The 26,508-nt window shown below is 37.5% G+C and overlaps 3 protein-coding genes across 3 annotated transcripts; 2 read left to right on the top strand and 1 right to left on the bottom strand.

Moving 5' to 3' along the window:
* The first annotated feature begins 223 nt into the window (after positions 1 to 223).
* Positions 224 to 5,584, top strand: LOC130736176 (uncharacterized). The gene is made up of 4 exons (XM_057588022.1): positions 224 to 1,309; positions 4,539 to 4,595; positions 5,382 to 5,437; positions 5,524 to 5,584. Exons 1-4 carry the CDS (start codon positions 224 to 226, stop codon positions 5,582 to 5,584), a joined length of 1,260 nt encoding a protein of 419 aa, XP_057444005.1.
* Positions 5,585 to 9,270: 3,686 nt separating this feature from the next.
* On the top strand, positions 9,271 to 26,091 carry LOC130737726 (uncharacterized). The gene is made up of 8 exons (XM_057589558.1): positions 9,271 to 9,429; positions 9,510 to 9,631; positions 9,930 to 10,009; positions 10,426 to 10,567; positions 10,638 to 10,787; positions 11,039 to 11,240; positions 13,533 to 13,634; positions 25,761 to 26,091. Exons 1-7 carry the CDS (start codon positions 9,345 to 9,347, stop codon positions 13,631 to 13,633), a joined length of 882 nt encoding a protein of 293 aa, XP_057445541.1. The 5' UTR covers positions 9,271 to 9,344; the 3' UTR covers position 13,634; positions 25,761 to 26,091.
* LOC130736175 (uncharacterized) lies at positions 18,474 to 21,006 on the bottom strand. Its single transcript, XM_057588021.1, has 2 exons — positions 18,658 to 21,006; positions 18,474 to 18,500 (listed from the first exon to the last, which is right to left on the bottom strand). The coding sequence occupies exons 1-2, from the start codon at positions 21,004 to 21,006 to the stop codon at positions 18,474 to 18,476; spliced, it is 2,376 nt and encodes a 791-aa protein (XP_057444004.1).
* Positions 26,092 to 26,508: the final 417 nt, after the last annotated feature.

Below are 26,508 nucleotides of genomic sequence, written 5' to 3'. Positions count from 1 at the left end.
TCTATGCATCAATCCATGTATAATTTGTTTTTGGCTAGTACGTGATTTTTATTTTGTTATTTAATTAGAATATTATGAATAATGATATTTTTTTAATTTAATATTTACGTTGATTAAATTACGTTGAATGGAACAGGTTGAAAGTGAAACCATGGACTTGGGTTGGGAAGAAGAACTGAGGAAGTTTTAGAATGTTATGGCCTCAGGGACCAAGCCTTTGAAAATGGAAGTCATGGCCAAGTTGTCCCGTTTCTTTGAGCATGACCCTAAGCGTGCATTATCTCGTGCCATATCTATTCTCAATGAGATTCTTGCTCAAAGTATACCAAATGATCCTTCTCCTTCACTTCAAGAGGTTGTTGCTTACTGCTTGATGTGCATTTCTTGCCAAGATGATGGTGCTGCATTGACAATTGCAATGGGTACACAGGGTGTTACACATTCTTTGATAAGGTTATTGGCTCATTCGAAGGGGAAGATGCGGGAAGTTCTGATTAAATTGTTCATGGTTCTTGTCAATTTCAGTAATGTAAGTAGGAAAACATTTTTTTTCGGTGGCGGATTTCGAGTCATCATGAACTTGTTGAATTCAAATAAGAATGATAATATTAGGTTGTATCTGTTAGAGATTTTGAGTATGTTAGCATTGCAAAAGGATGTCAGGAATGAACTCATTAGATTAGGAGCTCTTCATCTTATTGTGGAGGCTGCTGGTAGAGGCAGCATGATCTCTAGGGAAAGAGCATGTCAATCAATTGAATTTCTAGGTGGAGACCCAAGCGAGATTGAGTATGAGCTTATTAAATTAGGAGCAGTACCACTGCTTGTGGAGTTGTTGCGTGATGGAGATCAAACAACTAAGCTTATAGCTGCCAAATATATTCGTAGGTTATCTGCTCATGTTAATGGTAACACTAGACCATTTACTGAAGCTGGGGCTATCCTTCTTTTTGTTGAGCTCCTTCAAGGACCTGATCCTTATGGTAAGGGGATAGCTGAGGACGTGCTTTCTGAATTGGCTATTAGAGAGCATAGTGATGTTGAAATTGTTGGGCACTTGGTGAGAATTCTTAGAGAAGGTGATCATGAATCAAAAGTATCAGCGACCAATGTGATGTGGGATCTATCCGGTGGCCGAATCTCATCATCTGTGATCCGGGATTCGGGCGCAATCCCAGTCCTTGTTGTGCTTTTAAGGAGTGGAACTGAGAAGGTAATGGAGACTGTTTCTAGGGTATTTGCTGAGCTAAGCTATGATGGAGCTGATAGATTGGCCCTTGCTAAGGCAGGAGCAATTCCAATTCTCATGGTACGGTCTTGCTTCATCAGGGGAACGAGGAACTGAGGGATAATGCTGCAGAGGCTATTTTCAATTTTTATGAAGATCCATTATATCACCATAGAGTATCCATGCAATTAATGTTCCTTCATTCAGATATATTCGAGATAGACTAATTCACACTCGTGCATCAAATGGGCACATGATAAGATCTTCGCGAAGAATGAGTGTCGAGCAGCTCATTGGGAACCTGCAAGATTTTCTATAATCATTTGAAGTGTATGTTTTAATTTCAATGCCTTTGCTAAACATGATTCAATCTTTTAAGGTTTATCAATATTAAATTACACCCTAGCTAGAGAGAGAACTTTCCATGGGAGACAATTCTCATTTTGCTGTATTTTTGAAAGTCTCAAGTGTTAAAGGTTGACGATATGGTGGAAGTACTTGTTGATCTTTTTATGTTTGAATTTCAACCTTCTAGCCTAAAGTGGTGGAAATGCAGTCAAACTCAATTGTCTTTCTTTGTTTTGGTAAGCAGAAACGACTCTTTGTTTGGTCATTAACTCATCGCCTCAACAAGTTTTTCACTGAAACTGAAAACAAATTATTTCTCTAACTTATGGTTAAAAAAAGTTTTTCTCCCCATTTATGAACGGACGATCAAATAAGCTAATGTGACAAATGCATTTATATACTTACTACAACGTAGTTTTTTTTCCTTCTAATTAGAGCAATTCTATCGAACATTAAGCTATGGTAAAGTTCTATATGTTTTTATTCAGCATTGACTCTCATGTTTTATGTATCACTCAATCTTTTCATTTTCTTTGTTGCTACAAATATGTTAAACTGAAAGATTCAGAAAGCTCTACAAGTTCGATGATCACATTGATTTCTCTCCATGTTCTCACTTTCTGCGTCTTTTTTCATCTTTCACATTTGGCATAAGTAGAAAAGTTGTTCTCTAGTGCCTTTGGAAATGCATTTCTACCAACTTGGTACAAAAATTGCATTAGAAATCTCTGTAGATGCACTTCTTATAAACTTGTTGTCATCTCCCACTCCATTTTCTTTTCATCAACTTCAGCGGCTTGCGAGTTACTACCTCTGTTTCTATTTAACCATGGGCAGATTTAGCGCCCGGCTTGCCTGGGCTCTTGCCCAGGCTCCGTGGCAAAAAAAAATATTTTTACTTGGGCCGCATAGGAAAAAAGAGGTTTTTTTTTAGTTAAGCTGGGCAAAAAACACAAGACATTCTTTTTTTTTTGTTAAGCCTGGTACATCCCTCAACCAAAAACAAAAAAATGTGGCCCATCTCTCTCCTCTCTCACTTTCTCACTCACCTCCTTTCTCCTCTCCCTGCGGCACGCCCACACCGCCACAGCCCACATGCCCACACCGTAAGGCTCTAGTCTGGGTGTCGCTGATCTGGTTGTTTGAGAGTGTTTCCGATGATGAGCTTGTGGGTAAGGTGGTTCAGGAGCTTTCAGGTTGGTTTGGGGAGAAAATTGTTAGGAAATGGAAGCACTTGAGGACTTACCAGGTTGGGTTTGCTTTTATCAAACGGATTGTCATTGTTATTTGGAGAGACAACAACAAATTTTCGTTGTTATTTTGGGGCTTGAGTGTTTAATTGAGAATGAGACATATTTATATTGCAACAGGTTATTCACGTCGCAATAGTTGTAACACCACAATGCCTGCAACCGCGACCGCAATTTAAAAATCCTAGGTCAGACGTCAATTGTGGGCAGTTCGGCTTAGGTTTAACTGTGCCCAAGCTCTACAAAAATCCTGGTTCCGCCACTGTATTTAACTGTCCGGGAAGGAGAGCAATTAATTTCGTAGCTTTAAGTCTCGGGATATATTACAATTTTCCTGATGAATTTCCCGAGCTTTGGTACCTCGGCAATATCCCGAGGGTCTAATTCCCGGAATCCTTCCGAGGGCTATGCCTCGGTAATTTATAAACGTGGATTTCCCGAGGTTTGTCAAGTTCGAATGTGAAAAATGTGTTCCCGAGGTTGGCAAACCTCGGAAACCTTCCTTGAAGAAATTGGAACAATTCCCGAGCCTTAGACCTCGGTAAGGAAAACGTAAGGAAACAACTTCTGGTCCCAAGCCCTAAAGCTCGGGAAATAACTTTCAGTCCCGAGCCGTAATGCTCGGGAGAAAGTGATGAGGAACGTGATGCATTGCAGAGAACGTGACGGCTCGAGAAAGGGAGAAAAAGGGGGTGTTAAAACATGGGGGACAATTTTGGGATTTTAAAAAAATGAAGGGGTAACAATTGTATGAGGGGTAACAATTCTTATTCCCTACTTAATACGGCATACCACATTAGCATAACTACATTTTTTATGCTCAACAACAAAGAAATCAATATATATTAGAAAAGAAGAACTCCCCATCAGGCTGATTTAGTGACGTGTCATTCTCACGTTAATTCTCATAAAAAAAATTCCACGTGTCATTCTCTGGTTAATTCTCATAAAAAAATATTTTTAAATTTTAGATTTGATTAGGATTTAGGTTGTTTATTTCTTGATTTTATCTTAATTTATATTTGATTTATTTTTAGAGTATTAATTAATTTTTATGGTATTTTTATTGAATTTTCGGATTTTTAATTAATTCATGATTTTATGAGTTTTTATTGTAATTTGCTAGATTTTGATAGTTTTTATCTATATTTATTTAGTAACTTTTTAAATTTTAGATATATTAAAATAAATAAAATCCAACGTGATCATGCTCCATTTATAAGAGATTCACGTCAAGGAAAAAACAAAAAGATATTCAATAGGTAAATATTTTAAATATTATTTTATTTTAACCCTCAAGTATCCTTAAAAAACTAGCGATTTTAAACAAAAATTAAATCTGATAAGTGATTTAAATCAATAATACATCACATTAGCAAAAACCTCTTATAACCCTGCCTATCTCTCATACCATAAAAGACCCTTTCTCAGCCTCCTCTGTCGACTCACCATGTCCACCGTCGACCACCACGGCGCCACCGCACTCCCCTAAACCTCTGCCGTTACCCCAGGTGCACGATAACATTGCTTGAACATGCAAATCACCAAGCAAAAATGAGAGGAACTGCTTTAACATTGCTTCAAACTTTTTGAGTATATTTGAAAGGTACCTACTTGAGTGTTTTCTGAAATTGCACGTAAACATTGATTTTTGCTTTTTGTGTTTTCTGAAATTATTGCTGAAATATGTAGTTGATTCTTTCTGGGATCAGCTGGTGAGATTTGAGTATTTGGCATCGATTCGCTCGTTGAAAGTAAAATATGAGCAGGTAAATTGTTTTTTTCTTCTCAACCATGACTTTGGGCTGAACTTATAGGTTTGAGCCTACGTGCTTACTTGAAGTGTTTGGATAATGGTGAGACAAAAGATGCTGCTACTATAGCTAAACTCTAGACTGATTTCCTATAAATGGATTGAACGATTTCTTATAGGTATTTCAATTTTTGCATTTTGGTTTTCTTTCAATTTTTAATCTTATTTTCCATTTTCATTTCTTCATTGCATTGTTCCTTGCCCTGGTGGTTTTTTTTAGTAGAAGTTCCTTCAATCCATCTCTTATAGATTACTACCTATAAGGTTTGATGTATATTAGTTTCAGCTTTGTTTTGTTGGGAAACAATGTTACAAAAGATGAGTTTTTTCGTGGAAGTGCTGCTCCACTGTGTTTTTTAATTCTGATTAGCTTAGATTTAGAGTTTTTTCCTTCTTACTATTAACCAGATTATTATACCAGTCATGTTCATCTCCAAGAGTACGAACTCAAGAGTGTTTTCTCATCACTGTTTTGTTACTATGGGATGTGGCTATATTGTTATGGATCAATCAAGTTACTGAGTTATAGTTTTAATTAGATATGATAGCTCTCTTTATCTGTTTATTCTGATTTCAATGCATTGGATATTGAGCGTTTTATGTGGTTTCTATTTTATGATATACCACTAGCAAGATTATTTTTTAACTGAATTCAATTCCAAAACTTCACTCAATCTTGCATTGGCTTCATGTATTCCTTTGTTTTGTTAATCTGATGCTAACTTTCTTTTGTATTAATCAGGATAAAAATGAAGAACTTTGCTCATGCGCAACAGCAGGGGATATAAGAGTTTTCATGTATGTTAAGTCTACTTTCATGTAGAAGCTTCCATCCTTCTTTCAAGTAGCTCAGTTCATTCTAGCGTTATTTTTGATCCTGTTAGATGTGTTATTGTAGATTTCGGCACTCGGGTCACAGACAATGGGAGGGAGAGTATTAATTGAAAAATACACATGCTCACTCTTTACAAATTTTTATGTTCAAACTGCTGCTATCGTTGGTATGCATTCTTGCTTCTGCATTATCCCAAGATATTGAATCCAAGCTCTGCTCACATGCACCTCTAGAGGGCTTCCCTCGAGGTAGTCTCAACACCCTAAATTGAATCTGACTTATGCTTAAAGTCATTATATATATTGAAGAAGTAGAGTTATCTCGGCACTCGGAGTATTAATTTTTGAAACTTTTCCCTTTTCTAATCCTCATTACTTTACTACTTGACTTACCAGGAGAAATATTATGAGAAGGTGCAACTAAAAAGTGAACAGGAAGTGAATTAAGCTTCTGCTACTACAGAGGATGATAGCTCCTTTGCAAGTGTACAAAGTTGCCCGTAGTAATAAATTATCGATCCCTCGAGGATTGTGATTCAATACTAATTATATTAACTTCTAGTATTTAGATTATGAAAATAAAAACCAATTTTAAGGATTTTAAAGATTGTAACAATCACTAATAAAAAGTAAAAGCGAAAATCAAATAGTTTATGAAATCAGATGAGAAAGATAGTACTTGGGTCCTGTTTCACCTATTCGGCTTATGCCTTTATTCTAACAATGTTCATATGAATTTAATAAACTCCTCTACAGCGATTTAGCCTATGTTCTAAGATGTTGATAACTCACACGCCCTAGACTTTCAATTCAATTACTAAGTCTGTTTTACGAGCACCTAGACCAGGGAATTGAAGATTAAGTTCTATTTAAACTAACCAACGCAATTAGGTTCTACTCTTGAATCAAGCAGTAGGGAACGCCTAATCTAATTGTTTCCTTATTTCTCTAATTCCTAATCAACTTCCGTTCTCATAGGAATTAGTAAATTACTCGCATGCATTCAAGTATAATCAAGATAAATTGAAACAACTACGTAGATTAATAAATAAAATTCATATGAAGCAAAGATTCGAATCAAAACATAATCCTAAAAAGGTTCAACACCCAAATACTAAAAGAGGTTTAGCCAAGCATGGCCATAATCAAGAATTAAAGAGAAAGAAAATAGCACCTAAAATCTCCAAGAAGAACCTAGCAAAAGCTCTCAAAACCCTAAGAAGTTTGTGCTAAATTCCAATCACCAAAAGCCTCCCAAATAATACTTCTACCAAAATATATATATTAAGTTTTTCCGTATTCCTTTAAACTGCCACCGCCTACTTTGCCTTCTGTTTCTTTTCTTTTCCACGTGATGGCCCCGCAAAAGACAAAACAAAACCTATCTAACGCCACGTGTCGCTTTTCAATTGGTCCAAGCTTCAAAGTGAGTAATCCAGCGCTTCGCGGGTGCATGGTCTTATGGTGGACCTCTTTCCAGATCATGCTGCATGTCAGAGAACAAAACAGCAGCCGTTGATCTCCTGCGGGTACATGGCAGCTCCTGTGAACCATCAGCACCAGTTTCAGCTCCCTTTTACTGCTTTTCTCTCTTCTTTTTATTCCGAAAATCCTAAATAAAATAAAATAAAAATAAAAACATAAATCAAAATAAAATACTAAAAAGATAATAATTCAAAATAAAAAACCTAAATCCTAACTAAATCTATCATTTAAAAAGTACTAATTAATGATAAGATAAAAACTACTAAAATCTAACAAATCAAAATAAAAACTCCTAAAATCCTAAAATAATTAAAAATCCGAAAATTACTTAAAAATATCATAAAAACTAATTAAAACTCAGAAAATAAATTAAAAATAAAATAAAAGACCCACAAAAATACCCTTATATCCTCGGGTCAACAGAGGACAAACAACCAACATGAGAAAATAAAGAAGAAAATGAAATAGGTGAGCTAATGTATGGTTGTTCTTACATTTGAATTTAACTCTGGATATGATATTGTATTTGCAAGTTTTGTGTTGGTTCCAAAGATATGACCATGTAGTGAGATCTGAGAAGTTAAACCTTATAGGTTGCGTGCACCAACAACCTTATATCACTAATAAGACACAATGTTTGCTACTAATTTTTAACATTTGTTTGAGTTTTGACATCCTTAGTAAAAGACCATTATTAATTATGGATTGATTCGAGATTTTGGCTATATATACCACATAGCAATAAGCTTCTCATGTTTTTCAAGGTTCAAACAACTCACAAACTGTAGGGTCTCTTTGTCTATCTAAAAAATTTGGTCTTCTTTATTCAGGTCTTGAAATTCTAGCATTCTCATGTAATCAGTTTCGGGCACAGGAACCGGGAGATAATGAACAGATATAAGAGTTTGTTTGAACTCACTTCAAAACCGAGTTCCCAGTTTTTAACAAGGTAAAACATTTGCTCATACTTGCTTATTATTATATTCTATCTATAATTATCAAACTTTATGATGTGTATATAATCATATCCCCTGGGTCCCAAAATGTTTTTCCCTTTCTCAATTTTTTATTTCTTTTCTTTGGTAATGGAAATTGATTCCAGCACTGGCTTAGTCGAATTCGAAGCAATTGAAATTGATTCCATTAATTTTTTGATTGTTCGGGTTACTTTTGGTTGGAAAGAATTTATATATCAAAAGAAGATTTATTGGGTTCATTAGTTGAAATTTCTGAAACAATTAGAGCTGATTGAATAATGTTACTGATGTTGTTATGCTTTCATTCCTAATATTGCAGATGAGTTTTGCTTCAATTGCATTTTGCGTTGGTCCAAGGTGGCTGCTGGAAAGCAACGTTTTCCACATTTTTCTGTAAAATTAGCTACTGATTATATATATTATGCAGACATAAAAATAAAAAATTTCTATCATATATGGAGTTGATGGAAGTTGCTTTCAGCGTCAACATGTAAATACAGATGTTAATGATAGGTTTGACAATACTTTTCTATCAATAGTGTTGTCAGTTCATAATTAGTATAAGCAAGATCAAGAAGCAATTTAAAAGCACCCAGATTCTGGAACTGATTAAACTTGGTCAAGTTAGCCAACCATTTACTAATTCATGAGAAGGACCACCTCAATCTCTATTCTTTGATTCTTTCATTACTTTTAAGTTTTAAGAGTTGCAAATAAACATAATAAAAAATATGCAAAGAGTACTCTAACTTCTATTTTTCTATCAATGGAACTTACCTTTAAAACTTCAGTAGGTGTTCCATGTAATATTGACTCAAACTTGGATGACTTGGAATAAACACAATAATGTCATACTTTATGATTTATCTTTCACAATCCTGATTTGTGCTACTATCACATTCAATTTTTTTTAAGATTAATATGTTAGTAATTTCTTATATCTATGATTTGTGCTATTGTCTTCATATTCACGAAGAAATTTTTTTTTTGATAAGCCAAAGATGTATTAAAAGGGAGTACAAAGGGTACTCCAACCCATAATGCAACGAAAAAGAAATCAAGCAAAATACGATAATGTGAAACGAGCTCCTGTTGATCTCAATCAGCCTTATAAGAGAAGTATTTATGTTCATTATGCTTAGCATTTCTGACTCTTCTATTTCATCTGTTGTTTAATAAATTATTATAATCAAGGGATTGATTGATGTATTAAATACAATAGACATATTCCCCGGTAAAAGACACTAGTAAAACAGAAAATGAAAGCAGAAAGAAGAGGAAGACCCCTACAGCCTAACAAAAACTGATATATTTATATTTATTTATTTACAATTTTTGTTTTTTGAAATAATAAATAAACTTGATTGATGTGCAGCGATTAGGTGTCCGTTGGGGAACTCCACAGACAGATGTTGCATTCGTTCCCATCATCACTTCACATTCACAGAGTTTCTCTATTCATGGCAGCATCAAAACCTCAACGCCTCTTCCAAAGTCTCTTTCTCTTTCTCCCTCTGATGTTCATGTTTTCAATTATTTTTTGTTTATTAATTCTGTGTTTTCGCGAGTTTCAGGGACCGACGTTCAGAGCTCACCAAAAAGGGCAAGAACCATGGCCACTGCCACTACCACTACCACTGAGTCCGCCGCAATGAGAGACTCTTTCGCCAAATATGCTCAATATCTCAACGACCTTGTAATGTTTTCTTCTTTTCTGAAATTTCATTGCGAGGTAGTTAATTGTCAAAATCAATGAGAAATTAGGTTAAGGGTTAATCTTTTTTTTTTCAAGCTATGAATCAATGTTAGTTTCAGTTCCTAATTTGGAGTGCATTGCATTCTTCCCCTTTTAAGAGTTGTGTTTTGTAATATGTAGAAACATAGTTTACAATATTTGAATTTTTTAAGTGATGAGTAAGCTTACAATATGGTGGTTGCATACTAGTTCATGATATTAGTTGTATGTTGAGACTTTTTAACCTTCAATTTTGTAGAATGAGAAACGAGAAAGAGTGGTCAAAGCGAGTCGTGATGTAACAATGAATAGCAAAAAGGTCATATTTCAAGTGCACAGGTAACCTAGCGCATTTCCGCTCCCGTCTCTCTCTGTTTGTAAAATGATTTTTGCTTGGATTAGTTTCTCCTTCCAAATTTATCTGTACTTTAATTAGTCATCTGAATCAACTTAGTTTATATCTTGAAACGTATGTACTGTGATGTGTTAATTTTCTATTATGGTAAGCGAATCTTAATTGCTTTACGCTCACTTTCAAAATTTATACTTCATCCTTCCCCCTCTCCGTTAAAAATTTGAGAGGAGAATGAGTAAGAAGAGCTTCCTATCTAAATTGATACTTTTTTTGTAAACAATGGTAAAATAAAAAGAAATGGGTCCAAATTCTACTCCTGATGTGTAAATGATTTATTGTTACATGTGATCTTGATCATCCTGGGCTTACTGGCTTTACCATATTCTAATTTTTTAACAAGGATGAGTAAATACAATAAATTGGAGGTGCTTGAGAAAGCAGAAAAGGATTTAGCAGCTGTGAGAGATCAGCACATATCACGACTAGTCCGAGAATTACAGGGAACAGATTTTTGGAAGCTAAGACGAGCATACTCACCTGGGGTATACCTTCTGTTAGCACTTTGTTTGATATCAAATACTTTTCTCTGATACTTGTCTTGGGTGTTTGCAGATACAGGAGTATGTCGAAGCAGCTACATTCTGCAGTTTCTGTACAAGTGGAACTCTTTTGAAGCTTGATGAGATAAATAACACATTGTTACCACTTAGTGATTCTTCCCTTCAGCCTCTGCAGATAAACATCCTGGACTATCTATTAGGGGTGGATTTTTTTCTTTTTTTTTTAGTTACCTTTTTCAGCATTTTAGTTATGTTGTTGATAGTAGATAACAATCAATTAAATAAGACTCAATTCAATAGATTCTTAAGTTCTTCATTTGTTGTAATGTTCTCTGCAATCCTATTTACCCCTAATTACGTTTTAGTATCTTTATATGAAGATGAAGCAATCATGCAACTTAATTCTGCCTTTTCTCCCCCTTCCTTGAAAAGGTGCTCAATATTCTTTTACAGCTTGCAGATTTGACCGGAGAGCTGATGCGCTTGGCAATTGGTCGGATTTCTGATGGTGAAATTCAATTTGCTGAGAAGATATGCAGATTTGTACGTGATATATACAGGGAGCTTACACTTGTAGTGCCACATATGGATGATAGTTCTGATATGAAAACAAAGATGGATGTAATGCTCCAAAGTGTCATGAAAATAGAGAATGGTAATGTATTGACTCTCAAAATTTTGTTTGCAAGACTAATATTTCTATCTAGACTGTTGATGTTAGGTAACATCCCTTAGTTAGTGAGAGTCGTTAGTCGGAGTCGTTAGTCATTAAAGGAGTTGGTTAGAGAGTGAGAGATGATAGACTAAGAAGATCCCATAGAGCTTTCTTTGGTTTGGTAAGGAATTAGAGCGGAAGAAAGCCAGGTCTATTATATACCTAACCTGAGGTGTAGGTGTAGCAGAGATTTCTTGTCAATAAACACGGTTTTCTTTCAACGTTTTGAACCAATTCTAATAACCGTTATTCAGAGTTATCAATCCCAAATAGCGGCATGTAGCTGCTGACAAAAAATGCTATAGCGAAGGGTGCATAGAGAAATGACCGCAGACCGCTATACTAAAATTTTAGATATAGGTCAAGTTGTTTACACAATACAAAAATAAATGCTAAAAGATTAAAAAATATTGCTAAAATTTTGAGACATATTCTTACTTAATATTTAAAAATCATAGGTCTTAAGATAAACATGTAAGTTCATAACAACAAAAGTCAAGGAAATAAAGTTGTAAATTCAGAAGCTCTAAACGGAGCAAGTGACAGAAAATTAGAGTCTGAACACCAAAAAAGAAAAAGATGAATTTTGAGATAATAAAAAAACCAAACAAACAAAGAGATAGTAATAGAAAGGACCTGTACACATGGGTAAGTGAACAACAGAGATGATGTAAAGTCAAAAAAGAAGAGGGATAACAGAGTAGATTACCAGCAACAAATAACGGAGAATTGAAAGAATAGTCAAAGGCCAAACAGTGAGTTCGCTGGAATACCCTTGGTGCTCGCTGAAAAACTCCATGTTGTGGCCGAAGAGACATTGGAGAGCAATGGGTTGCCACGATGGAAGAGAAAGGAGGCACCACGAGAATCTACAACACAGCGACAAAGGCTTTTCTGGTTTGAAACCCTTTTCTTTTGACCTGAACACCTTAAATTATACTCGAAGTTCCACTAAAACATTAAAAACTAAAGGTTCTTAGGTTTTTCAAGACACATTATGCTCCTCAATTGTATTATGGTCCTGATTGTGGAATATCATGGTCTTCTGTTTGCTGTTTTTAGACTTATTTTTTTCACACACTTTTTACTTTCCTTTTTTTTTTTCTTCCTTCTTTCTTCACATTTTCAGACTGTTCTTTTTTTTTTAACACGCTGTTTTCCTTTCGTTTTTTATAATCTTTGTTTTGTAATCCTTTTTTTTTTTCTCTTCTCCCATCATGCTCTATTCTGTTTTTCATCTTCCACTGTGAATGTGAATCTTTGTTTCTAAAATTTGTTCTTCCTTCACATGATCTTTTGTTTTTTTAGCCTTCACCACATACACTATTTTTTTTGTCCCTTTTTGTTTCTAATATTTCTTCTTCCTTTTTGTTCTTCTCCCATCATGCTCTGTTCTGTTTTTCTGCTTCCACTGTGAATGTCCTCTTTCTGTTTCTGTTTTATATTTTCTCTATTCAGTTTTTCATCCTTCTGTTTCTCTTCTTTCTTTCTCTTAACTTGTTTTGTTCTCATTTGAAACTTCTTACACCATGGCTGAACAAGCTTCAAATTCAACCCCTGTTGTTTCACTTTCAAGGGCTGATCCTGGATGGAAATATTGTCGTCCATTTGAAGAGAACGATACCAGTCTCTGTGTTTGCAATTTCTGTGCTAAAGTCACAAAGGGTGTAATTACAAGAATGACGGAGCACTTGATGGGGAAGAAAGGGAATGTTGCACCTTGTCTTTAGTATCCAAAAGAGGTCCGAGATGAATTATGGGGATATTTGAAGGATAAGAAGCAGAAGAACAACAAAGCATATCAAAGGGTACCGCCTTGATCTTCTTGACAATCGTGGTGATAGTGATGAATAGCGTGCTTTGGATGAAGGGGCTACGGAGATTGCAACTAGTGGAGAAGAAGTTGAAGGATATGCATCACCCCTGATAATGAGGATGATGATTAGATTTTGTCTTTTGGGTTTAATTTTGACAGTTTTGAGTTAACATTATATTGTTTTATGCCTTTTGTCGTTTGTTTTGTTTTTATTTTTATGTAGTTGACACAAACAGCTTGTGAAGCTGTTTTATATTGGCACAAACAGCTTGTGACAAGCTGTTTTTTCTATTAATTTTTACTTATTTTAACCGCTATGCAGTTTCCACTATTTGCCCGCGACGCTATCCGCTTTTTTCTCCCCTCTATTGTATAATTTTTGCACTAAATCCTAATAATATTTGTTCTTTGTGTAGCTTGCTTTAGCGTTCATGTGAGAGGATCAGAGTATACTGGACTTCTCGGATCAGATGATCCAAACTCATTCTTAGTGGGAGTTCCGGATATTGAACTATGAGGTATTCATTCTTCTCAGTCTGGTTTTATTCTTGCAATCTGTTTACTACATGTTCATTTCTAATGATCAATTTATCGATTCATTCTTCTCAGTCTGGTTTTATTCTTGCAATCTGTTTACTACATGTTCATTTCTAATGATCAATTTATCGATTTTTTTACCTCTTTTTACACCTTTGGAGGACGCCTATTTTATCCTAAATTTTCTATTCGAAACTGTATCAGAAAATACCTTTTTCCCCTAATAAAAATTTATTAACCTAATCTATAGTAGAACACTTAAGCGTCGAATAATTAAACAGTTTAGCTCATGTTAGATATTATGGTATTTTTCAGTGTTGGTATCCAATTTATTTGACTGTATTAAAAGATAACATGAGTAGATAGTACTCATGTGCACTCGATTGTATTAGATCAGGCCCTTAAGAGGCAGTTAGTTATCAGCTCTATATAAAGAGAGCTTAGTTTACAATATGATGAACTCACAGAAATGCTACTGGTTTATTGAAGAAAACAGAGACTCAATCCTCAAGAACTGAGGTTGAATTCTCAGGAATTACACAGAAGAATCAAGAAACACTAACAAGAACCCTAACCACTGGAATTCGAGATCCAGAATCTCCCAAACAACTACCTAGTCAATAACTGCCCTAACAGAATGAGCAGTTCCCTATTTATACAAATCATAGAACTAACTATAACAGAATAACATGACATCAGCAATTACAACTGTCAACAGCTTGTATTTAGAAGTGACTAACATAGTTCATTTCTCTTATTCTACTTATGACTTAGAAATAGCCTTCTAAGTCTTACTCTTCTTATTCCTCCTAACATAGAACTTAGTAACCAAGGGCTTCTTATGCTGTGAACCTTCATCAATACCCCCCCCCCCCCCCCTAAAAGAGCCACCTTGTCCTCAAGGGGATAAGATGGAAAAGCTTCATGTAGCCTCTGAGCTGATTCCCAACTATTCTCACAATCTGGCAAGGACTTCCACTGAACAAGGACCTCAATCTGCCCTGGAGTGAGCTCCCTGACATCTAACACCTCTTGAGGCTCCACTGCAAGCTCCCTGGAAACCAGTGCCCACAGCTTTCTTGAGAAGAGAAACATGGAAAACTGGGTGAATCTTACTAGAAGCAGGTAATTCCAATTGATACGCCACTGCCCCTACTTTAGCTGCTACTGGAAAAGGGCCATAAAACCTAGGACTCAATTTCTCATTCAATTTATGAGCGAGGGATCTCCTTCTATAAGGGTGGATCTTGAGATAGACTAGATCCCCCACTTGATAATCCACCTGCCTTCTACTTTGATTAGCATACTTTCTCATCATGTCCTGGGACTTCAAGAGATTAGCCCGAAGATCAACCAACAATTTATCCCTGCTTTGTTGCAACTCTTTTACTGCTTGCAGCCTTGAGGGAATAGTAGTGCCCTGTAACAGAGGAGGAGGCTCCCTGCCATATAAAGCTTGGAAAGGGGACATCTTGGTAGACCTGTTGTAGTTACTATTAAACCAAAACTCAGCCCAAGCCAAACAATTAACCCATTGCCTAGGTCTGGTTCCAGTCAAGCACCTCAAATAAACCTCAAGACATCTATTAACCACTTCTGTTTGGCCATCAGTTTGAGGATGGTAAGCTGAACTATACTTCAAACTGGTTCCAGAAGCCCTGAACAATTCCTTCCAGAAATTACTAAGAAATAAAGAGTCTCTATCAGAGACTATAGTGGAAGGAAACCCATGCAACCGCACAATTTCCTGTAAGAAAACAGCTGCTACCTCAGGGGCTGTATAAGGATGTTTAAGAGGGATAAAGTGGGCATATTTGGTCAACCTATCCACCACAACTAGAATAGTATCCTTGCCTTTAGACTTAGGCAAGCCACCTATAAAGTCCATAGACACATCTGTCCAGACTTGAGTGGGAATAGGCAAGGGTTGAAGCAAACCAGCTGGAGACAAGTTATCAAACTTGTTTTGCTGGCACACATCACAAGTAGCTACATACTCTTTGATGTCTCCCTTCATTCCTTCCCAATAAACCAGAGCTGCCAGCCTTCTATAGGTCCTGAAAAACCCTGAGTGACCCCCAGCTAAAGAAGAATGAAACTCCTTGCAAAGAATAGGGATCTTAGAAGATTGTCTAGGTAGCACCAATTTGCCTTTGTAGAACAACTTGTGGTCCTGCAAGGAATAGCCCTGGTGTGAATCTGGATTCACAATCAAATCCTGAAAAATAGCCTTGAGTTTGTCATCCTGGAAGAGCTCATTTTGCCACTCTTCCACCTCATCTACTTTGAGTACTGATAGGGCACAATAGGAACTCCTTCTAGACATAGCATCAGTCGCTGAATTGTCTTTCCCTGGTTTATATTGGATCTCAAAATCAAACCCCGATAGTTTAGAGATCCACTTAAACTGTTCTTCCCCTAACACCCTTTGTTCAGTCAAAAACTTCAAGCTCTTCTGATCTGTTCTAATAACAAAATGCCTGCCCATGAGGTAATGTCTCCACCTCTGAACTGCTCTGACAACAGCCATCAGTTCCCTTTCATAAACTGACTTGTTCTGGCTTCTATCCGACAAGGTAGCACTCCAATAAGCCAAGGGTCTCCCTTCTTGAGACAACACTGCCCCCAAACCAGTACCTGAAACATCAGTTTCCAAGATAAAGACCTTGGTGAAGTCAGGAACTGCCAAGGTTGGTAATTCTGTCAGTGCTTGTTTCAGTGCTTCAAAAGCCTGCTGTGGTTCTGGCCCCCACACAAAGCTATCCTTTTTCAGCAACTGGGTTAGAGGCCTGGCAATCTTGCCATAATCTTTCACAAATCTCCTATAATATCCAGTTAAATCTAGGAACCCCCTCAAGCTCTTCAAATTTCTTGGAATTGGCCATAACCACATGGCTTCTAGCTTCTTAGGATCTGCTGCTACTGTTCCAGCCGACAACACATGTCCCAAATATTCAATTTGGTGCTTCCCAAATACACTCTTCTTCCCATTAATCTTCAATTCCTGCTGCTCCATCAATTGCAGTACTTGAGTAAGATGATAGGTATGTTCCTCCATAGTTAAACTATAGATGAGGATATCTGATGCAGGAGCAAATTAATTATGAATTTATTATTTTTAGTATTTTTAAATATATTTAGGATCATTCCGAATCTATTCTGTTTTTAATTAAGTTTAGGATCAATTTGTTAGGATTTGTTATTTTTAATTACTTTCTAATTGAGTTTAGGATCTTTTAGTTAGGATTTTCATTATTTTTAGTTTCATTAGGGTTTTCCTATTTCTCTATTTAAGCACGTGTAAGGCAATAGCCTATTCAGTTTATTATTGATAATCAAATTTGAGATTTTTCTCTCTTTACTGGTGGATTCCAGAGTTATCTTTTTAGGGTTCAGTGCTTGCTAACCCTTACTTTCTGGTGGATTCCAGAAACCTTTTCTTTTAGGATTTGCGCTTGCAATCCTAGTACGACTTCCGCTGCATCAAGTGGTATCAGAGCAGGCTTTCTCCTGTCTCTTTTCTTTGCTTGATCAACCATGGAAGATCAACCAATGACCAAAGCAGACCTAAAGGATGTTACCGCGGCTCTTACCGCGGCCCTAACTGCTATTACGCAACATATGACACAACAAATGATACAACATATGGCGACGTTCACGGCGGCTTTAACGGCGCAGATCAACAATACCAACAACGGTAACCGGCGACGAGACAGGAGAGGGAAACCACATAGGTTTCCGCGCGACAACAACAACAATCGTTCCGCTATATCTTTACCTTCCCAATCTTTGCATTCACCATCCGTATCTCATCCTTATTACCAAGTTCAGTACCCAACCTCTAAAACCACCGAAACTCCACACCCCCAACCTGCTACATCCAACCTTATCAATCCTTACCCCAACATATCACCGACTGCAAATCCAATTTCCTTGCCACAACCCCTACCAAAACCTATTTCAAATTCATGTCCATCTGCAAGACCTATGTACGCAACTTCTTCAGAATCAGATTCTCAAATTTCATTTGCGCCATCCTCTATTGTTGACATGGAAGATGAGGCAAAAATGTTGGTGGATGATTTGGTACCATCTGCGCAGAAACCAAGGGAAGTAGACGTTACAAAAGATGAAAACTTTGGCCACATGAAGTCCTCAGAGTTTCTTACATTCAAATCTTCAACTCCGCTTCCTACAAGAGTACAAAGCATTATCCCCTATAATTCAAAAGCCCCCAATGTTATTTTGGAGAAACTGGAGAGGTTAGAATTGCTTAAAGATAGTGATGGTGCTCATGAGATATTTGTTGAAGGAGATGATGAAAAAATAGTTCGAAGTTGTAGTAGTGGTGTTGTTCGTTTGGTTGGTTTGCATATTGAAGCCTTTTATTTAGAAGAGAACTTGTGGTCAAGTTCTTTGGAAGAAGAGGAGAATGTAAAGACATCAGAGGCACTTGGTTGTGACGCATTCATGCGGACATCAGATAGTTCTACACAAATTTGGGTATTTGACCCTGGCATTCTTAATGTCGTTCATGAGTTCCGAACAGAGGCCTCCTTTGTTTTTTTTTTGTTACGTTAGAACTCGGGGTCGAGTTCTTCACAAGAAGAAGAGCCTGATGCAGGAGCAAATTAATTATGAATTTATTATTTTTAGTATTTTTAAATATATTTAGGATCATTCCGAATCTATTCTGTTTTTAATTAAGTTTAGGATCAATTTGTTAGGATTTGTTATTTTTAATTACTTTCTAATTGAGTTTAGGATCTTTTAGTTAGGATTTTCATTATTTTTAGTTTCATTAGGGTTTTCCTATTTCTCTATTTAAGCACGTGTAAGGCAATAGCCTATTCAGTTTATTATTGATAATCAAATTTGAGATTTTTCTCTCTTTACTAGTGGATTCCAGAGTTATCTTTTTAGGGTTCAGTGCTTGCTAACCCTTACTTTCTGGTGGATTCCAGAAACCTTTTCTTTTAGGATTTGCGCTTGCAATCCTAGTACGACTTCCGCTGCATCAATATCATCAAAAAACACCAATGCACATTTTCTTAAAACTGGTTTGAGAACCTCATTCATCAATGATTGAAAGGTGGATGGAGCATTTGTAAGGCCAAAGGGCATCACAATAAACTCATAGTGACCCTCATGAGTTCTAAAGGCAGTTTTTTCAATGTCTTCTTCCTTCATCATAATTTGATGGTAACTCAACTTGAGGTCTATCTTTGAGAAAACTCGAGCTGGTCCTATCTCATCCAGTAGTTCATCAATCACTGGAATAGGAAACTTATTAGGTATTGTAACCTTGTTTAGTGCTCTATAATCAACACAAAACCTCCAGCTCCCATCCTTCTTCCTTACTAAGATCACAGGGCTTGAATAGGGACTAATACTTGGTCTAATAATCCCTGCATCGAGCATTTCAGTAACTAATTTCTCTATTTCATTTTTCTGATAGTGGGGATATCTGTACGACCTGATGTTAGGAATTGATGCTCCTTCTTGTAAATGGATGGCATGGTCATGTCTCCTCCTAGGTGGCAAAACAGTAGGTGATTCAAACAAAACTGGAAATTGATTCAATACTGATTGCAACTCTGCTGGTGTCTCCTCCTTGGTTGCCAGTTCTTGTTCTAACATCTGACAGTGCAACACATATCCTTCCCCTTGCTGAAGTGATTTAATTGCAGAATTAATTGAGACTCCTCTCTTCAATAATTCTGGTTCTCCCTTCAACAACACCTTCTGGCCTCCAACCTTGAATTTCAAAGTCAATTTCTCAAAGTTTGCCTTAATATCACCCAATCCAGCGAGCCATTCTAATCCCAAAACCACATCCACTCCCCTCAGCTCAAAGAGGTAAAAATCTTGCACCACTTCTATGCCCGGTATCAACACACTAACCTTCCTGCACACTCCACTCCCCTGCACCTTGTGCCCATCACCTACTTCCACAGTAGAGGTAGAGGTTTCAGTAATCACCAACCCCAATTGTTTGGCCATTGCTTTAGAGATAAAATTGTGAGTTGCCCCACAATCTATTAGGACCACAATAGTTGTACCATTCAGAATTCCCCACACTTTGAGGGACTTCCTTGTAGAAATTCCTTGGATGCTGTATAAGGAAAGTTGCTTGAGTTCAATTGCTTCCTCAATCTCCTCTTGTGTCTCACTTAGGGTTTCTATATCCTCCTCCCCATCATCTTCAGCCATCAACATAACCCTAAATTGCTTGTTCTTGCTTATATGATTGGGCCCAAATTTCTCCTCACACCTAAAACATTCTCCTTTCCTCAGTGTTTCTTTCATCTCATCACCTGAAAGTCTCTTAAAAGTTCCTCCTCTACTTGTTCTACTAACAGATCTATCCATCACACTACCACTAGAGGACTGCACACTCTGTGTAGTATTTCCCCCTCCATTCTTAATTCCAGTTTCAACAGTTACAGACTTCTGAAAAGAATTTGGCTTATAAGAGGGTTTGTAAGCATTGTTATACCTGCTCTGAGATGTAGTTCCAGCCTTGCTCACTGCCAGATTTTTCTGCTCCACCATCAAAGCTTTTTTAACCATCTTAGCCAGTGTTCCTGGTTCATAAAGCTTGATCTCTGCAGACACCTCCTCCTTCAATCCATTGATGAAAATATCCATGTAGTGTTCTTCATCAACCCCCCTGAGCATCCCAGCAAACCTCTCAAACTGTTCCACAAATTCTTCTACAGTTCCATCCTGTTTAAGAGCCAAGAGAGCAGCAAATGGACTTGAAGCTGTAGCTATTTGGAACCTGGCTAACAATGCCTCCTTAAATTTGTCCCAAGTGGTGGCAGTGTTGCAAGTTTCCCACCATTGATACCAGCTTAAAGCCTTTCCATCCAAGGCAACCATGATAGCTTGTATCTTTTCCTCTTCAGTTGCTCCCTTGAGTTTGAAATACCTCTCAAGCTTCTGTATCCAACTGTATGCATCCTCATCCCCTTGAAAAATAGGGATGTCAAGCTTCCTCCAACGTTCAGTATGAGTGGGTTCAGTGCGAGGAACCCTAATTTCTCCCCCGTTCACATCATTCTCTCCACTGGTGTCATCTCCATTCACCGTCTTTTCTTCCCCTGTTTTCTGCGGAATTTCTTCACTGTGGCTTTCGCCTCCATTGATTCCCTCTGGTTTCGAAACCATGTTCTCCACAATCTTCTCAAGAGTGCGAAATCGAGCTTCGACTCTTTCCCTCTCAATCGCGCGCTCCTTGCGATCTTCATCACGAATCCTTCTCTCTTCTTCGCGATTTCTTCGGTCTTCTTCCCTATCACGATTCATCGATTCCAGAATCCTCTCCAATGCATCTACACGAGATTCCATTATGCTAGCAACCATATGTTGATAGCACAGCACCTAGATCGGTGCTCTGATACCAATTGATGAACTCACAGGAATGCTACTGGTTTATTGAAGAAAACAGAGACTCAATCCTCAAGAACTGAGGTTGAATTCTCAGGAATTACACAGAAGAATCAAGAAACACTAACAAGAACCCTAACCATTGGAATTCGAGATCCAGAATCTCCCAAACAACTACCCAGTCAATAACTGCCCTAACAGAATGAGCAGTTCCCTATTTAGACAAATCATAGAACTAACTATAACAGAATAACATGACATCAGCAATTACAACTGTCAACAGCTTGTATTTAGAAGTGACTAACATAGTTCATTTCTCTTATTCTACTTATGACTTAGAAATAGCCTTCTAAGTCTTACTCTTCTTATTCCTCCTAACATAGAACTTAGTAACCAAGGGCTTCTTATGCTGTGAACCTTCATCACAATATTCAGTTAATGGAAAATTCACAATACGAACATTTCTGTTCATCTTCTCTCTCTCTTTGTTAGATCTAGAATTCTAACTTGGTATCTAGTGCCTGAACATTGGAAAGTATGGCTTACGGCCATCAAAGTCCATCGCGTCAAGAGGTTCACACCAATCGCATGCCACCGCATTCGCCAGCTCCTGTGACACCGCATTCACCAGTTCGTGTGACACCTCTCGATAAAGTTTCATCTTCTCCCTTTGTCACCTTATCAGATGCGATTGTGGAGAAGCTCGCGCGAAGAATTTCTTCTCTGGAAACAACAGGTTGATCCAGTTATCACATCTCACACCGATTGCGAGGTTTTCTTGAGAATCATGTGATTCCTCCGAAATACTGTATATTACTGCTGCGGATTCCGATTCCGGAACTCCTTCACCTGTGTAGCTTGTGTGGGACCAAGATGCGCATCTTCTGTCGCGGCTTCAATCCACTTATCTAGCGCTGTTCTTGTTAGGCTGATTGGATGCAAACATTCTCATCAACTTTGGGATCGTCTTCATCAGAGTTTTTTTTCCTAGGACTGAAGCAAAGGCTCGGAAATTGTGAACTGAGCATCGTAATAGCACACTGATGAACAGATCTGTTGCAGATTAGCTCCAACAGATCAAATCTATTACAGATTCCCTTAGCACTATTAGAGATCCAGTATCGTACAAGGAACATGTTGATGCTATGCTTGAAGGATTGCCGAGTGATTTCGAGTCACTTGTTAATCTTTTTTCAGTGAATAACAGGTTTCAGTCCTTTTCTATTGATGAAATCGTAGCTCTCTTGCTTGCTCAAGAAGCTCTGAAAAGGCTAAGAAAAGTGTAGTAGCAGATTTCATTGTGAATGTTACTGCTACTGATTCTGGTCTCAGAATTTCTTTCCTAGTCAAGTCAACTCCACAACTGGATCTACACCTTCTCCTTCGCCATACTCAGCTCCTTAGTTTTCTCCGTATTCTGACTCACAGTTTGAGTCTCATGAAGTTCGTGGTGGCTGTTGTTGTGGACGTGGAGGCCAAGGATGTGGAGGAAGAAGCTTTGTTCAGTGTCAAGTCTGTTTAAAACCTCGACATTCAGCCGCTGTCTGCTATCACAGGTTTAATCAGGCTTATTCTCCTCAGATGCAGTCCTGGACAAGCTGGAGTTATGTTCAATCTTGGTTTTCCTCAGCATTATCAACCATCTCCTTATCCACCACAGCATGCTTCTTACTCATCAGTTCCCTATTCAAGTCAGCATGCTGCTTTTTCCCCTCGTGGTTTCGAATCACAGTTTTCCTTCTCTTGCCCTATCTTCTCCTTCCCGGTCATCATCCTCTGTAGCTTCAGCGTCTCAGCTTATGTTCACCAGTGGTGCTCCCAGCACTAGTGGTAATTGGTACTCCTGATTCAGGGGCCACTCATCATGTTACTCCTAGTGGACAGAATATTCAGCATTCTCAGACTTTTGAAGGTCCAGAACAAGTGTCTGTTGGCAATGGGCAAGGTTCACCTATTACTTCTCATGGTTCAACTTGGTTTAACTCTTCTTTTGACTCTTCCTTTCCCTTAGTTATTTCTCACGCACCCCTTCCATACAATTCTGGGATCAGGCCTTTTTAACATGTGTACCTCATAAATAGGTGGTTACCTACCAGCATCTCTTGGTTTTTCTGTTCCCTATGTTAAGTTGTTTAATGCCTCTCCTGATTATCTTTCACTTCATGTTTTTGGCTGTTCCTGTTATCCCTTCCTTAGGCCTTTTAATAAACACAAACTTGAGTTTAGGTCCCAAGAGTGCATCTTTCTAGGTTACTCAACCATGCATAAGGGATACAAGTGCTTAACCCATAAGGGAAAATTGTTATATTCAAGGATGTTACCTTCAATGAGACTTGTTTTCCCTATCCCACTCTTTTCACCTCCTGCTCTTCTACTTTTCTTCCTGGTGCTGTTTCTGCCACTATACCCCTTGTTCCTTCTTTGGCTACCCCACAGGTTCCTTATAACACTTGTTCTCTTCCTATTCATTCTTCACCTCATGTGTCTCCTTCTCTTCCATCTCCTGTGCCTTTATTGCCAACTGATAATGTCTCTCATGATTCTCAACCACACGTTTCTTCTCCTGGTGGTATTTCTTCACCCATACCCTTAAATACTCATCCTATTTCTTCTCCTGATAATGTTCGCTCGTCTCGTGGCCAAAGGGGTTCATTAGAAATTCAGTTGTGACTACAATGAAACATTTTCACCTGTGGTTAAGCCAGTAACCATCCGTGTGATTCTCACCCTTGCTTGTAGTCACAGGTGGCGCATTCTTAAAGTATACTATACTAATATGCATTCAGCAGTTGGATATCAATAAATGCTTTTCTCAATGGCATTCTTGATGAGGAAGTATATATGACACAACCCCCAGAGTTTGAAACTGATAATACTATGCTGGTTTGTTACAGTCTTCACAAAGCAGTCTTTCGCATCAAGCAGGCCCTACGGGCGTGGTATGAGCGCCTTCTGTCTACCCTTTTCAGTTTTGGCTTTGTCTCAAGCAAGTGTGTTCATTCCTTATTCGTCTTTGCTTCTGGTTTAGTAACTATGTATGCTTCGGTGTATGTGGAGGACATTATAATCACTGGATCCTCCGCTTCTCAGGTTCAGTAGATTTTTGCCCAGCTTAAAACTGCATTTGCACTCAACTACTCAAGGACATGGGGAAGCTTGATTATTTTCTTGGCATTGAGGGTGAAACATCTTGAGAATAGGTCTTTGTTGCTCACTCAAAGAAAATACATTTGTGATCTGTTGTGCAAAGTTCACATGGAGGGTTGTAAGCCTATTTCTTCACCTATGATCAGTGGTTCCAAGTTGTCAAAGTTGAGTGGTTCACCTTTTGAGGGTCCTGCTCTATAGATCCACAGTGGGTGCCTTGCTGTATATTACTGGAATGCAGTAAACCATATTTTACGCTATCTCCAAGGCACACAACACTTTGGTTTGTTTCTGAAACCTGCTGCTTCTCCTACTCTCTCCTTGACTGGATTTTGTGATGCTGATTGGGCCACAGATCTACATGATAGGGGTTTCATGGTGGTCACGCAAACAGACAGTTGTTGCTCGCAATATTTGTGAAGCAGATTTTTGGAGTTTAGCCCAGGCGACTGCTGACATTCTTTGGCTTCAGTCTTTACTTTCTGAATTAAATATAGCTACTGCTACCCGTTCTATGTTTTGTGATAATTTGAGTGTTGTTTTTTTGGCTCACAACCCAATTCAGCACTCTTTGGACAAAATATATGGAGCTTGATGAAGCCTTTGTCTTACCCTCAGTTTATGGAACACAGGTCCAAGCTCAATGTGGGTGACGTTCACAGTAAGCTTATGGGGAGAGTATTACTATTAGAGAACATGAATGTACTCATGTGCACTTGGTTTTATTAGATCAGGCCCTTAAGAGGCAGTTAGTTAGTTAGCAGATTGTATGTAGCAGCTGTATGGTGGTAGTAGCTTGCTATGTTTACAATATTCAGTTAATGGAAATTTTACAAAGTTGTGGTTTATCCTTTTTGAGCTTGTATGGGTGCATAGAGTATATTGGTAGCAGAAGAAAATGTTGAACATTATTTATCTGTGGGAAAACTAGGAAAAAAAATTAGGGTACGCATCTATCACAACCTTAAAATTTAATATGGTATATTGATATCAAAGAGTCTCTTTTATGTCCGTAAAATCACCCTATATGCTATAGGAGCCATGTACAACATCCACTTCTCTCGAGTCTTGACATAACTGTAAACCAAAACCACTCCACATGTTTATGGTTGTTGAAAAGTCTCACATTAACTAGAGATATGGCCTAATAAGTCCTTATAAATGGGAGGACAATCCTCAACTCTTAGCTAGTTTTTTAATTAAAGTTAGGCCTAACCCAAATTCTATGAAAGGTGCTGTTTGGATTTTCAATCGGTTACTGTTATTCCTTCTCCCTTAACTTGCGTGCTTTAAAGTTCGAACTATGCCCCACACAAACACAACCATTGACACCCTGCTAGCTAGGTAAGTAGCCATTCTCTAAGGATCATGTTTGTGGTTATTACTTTTTACAGTGCTGTTCTTATTTCATGATAAAAATCAACCCTCTTTGGTTTGTTTTCTTGTTTTTTCACCCTATGAGATCATGCTTGTGGTTATTACATTTTACAGTGCTGTTCTTATTTCATGATAAAAATCAACCCTCTTTGGTTTGTTTTCTTGTTTTTTCACCCTATGAATTCTGGCAGGTTTTTTCACACCCCAATTACTGGTCTTTGACAAGAAGCAGGTTGACAATGGTTCTTCTGTTTAGAGGGGCCTCTAGATTAGTGTGATGAGTTCTAAAAGAGCTTTAGTGGTGGATCTCTCGAGTTCCACTGTTTTCTAATCCATGTGATGTTTAGTATTTTCCTTATATCTTTGATTTAGTTTTAGCTATTAGTCCTGATCTTATACATGATGAATTTTATACATGATGAATCATGCGAATCCATTTGACTCTGGAGTTGACTGTCATTTCAATTGTGATGTACCCACCAATTAACGAATATTTGATGACATAGAGCCTGTTTGATAGCAGTTTTAGTTTTCAGTTTTTAAAATAGTTTTCAGAAACAATTCTTAAAAACAGTTTTCAGAAAAAGAAAACAGTTCGAATGACATGTTTTCGAATATTTAGAAAACTGATATCTGAAAACTAAAAACTGAAACTGAAAACATCTTTTACCTGATTTGGTTTTTTAGTTTTAAAAACTGAAAATGAGAACTGTTTTCAAAAACTATTTTTGAAAACAGGTCTTACCAAACAAGTTTTCTGAAAACTGTTTTGGAAACAATTATCAAACATGCCCATAATATATTAGTTTTCTTGGTCCTCGGCCGTCATGAAACCTAACTTTCTGCTTGACAATGGTTGCAGTCTATCAAAGGGTTTTATTTTAATTTTAAAATAATACATTTGTATATGGTTTCAAATGTTTTTTTATGGGAAAATGT

This window comes from Lotus japonicus, chromosome 2, assembly GCF_012489685.1.
Source record: "Lotus japonicus ecotype B-129 chromosome 2, LjGifu_v1.2".
Classification (NCBI taxonomy): domain Eukaryota; kingdom Viridiplantae; phylum Streptophyta; class Magnoliopsida; order Fabales; family Fabaceae; genus Lotus; species Lotus japonicus.
This window is presented reverse-complemented; position numbering and strand designations above follow the sequence as displayed.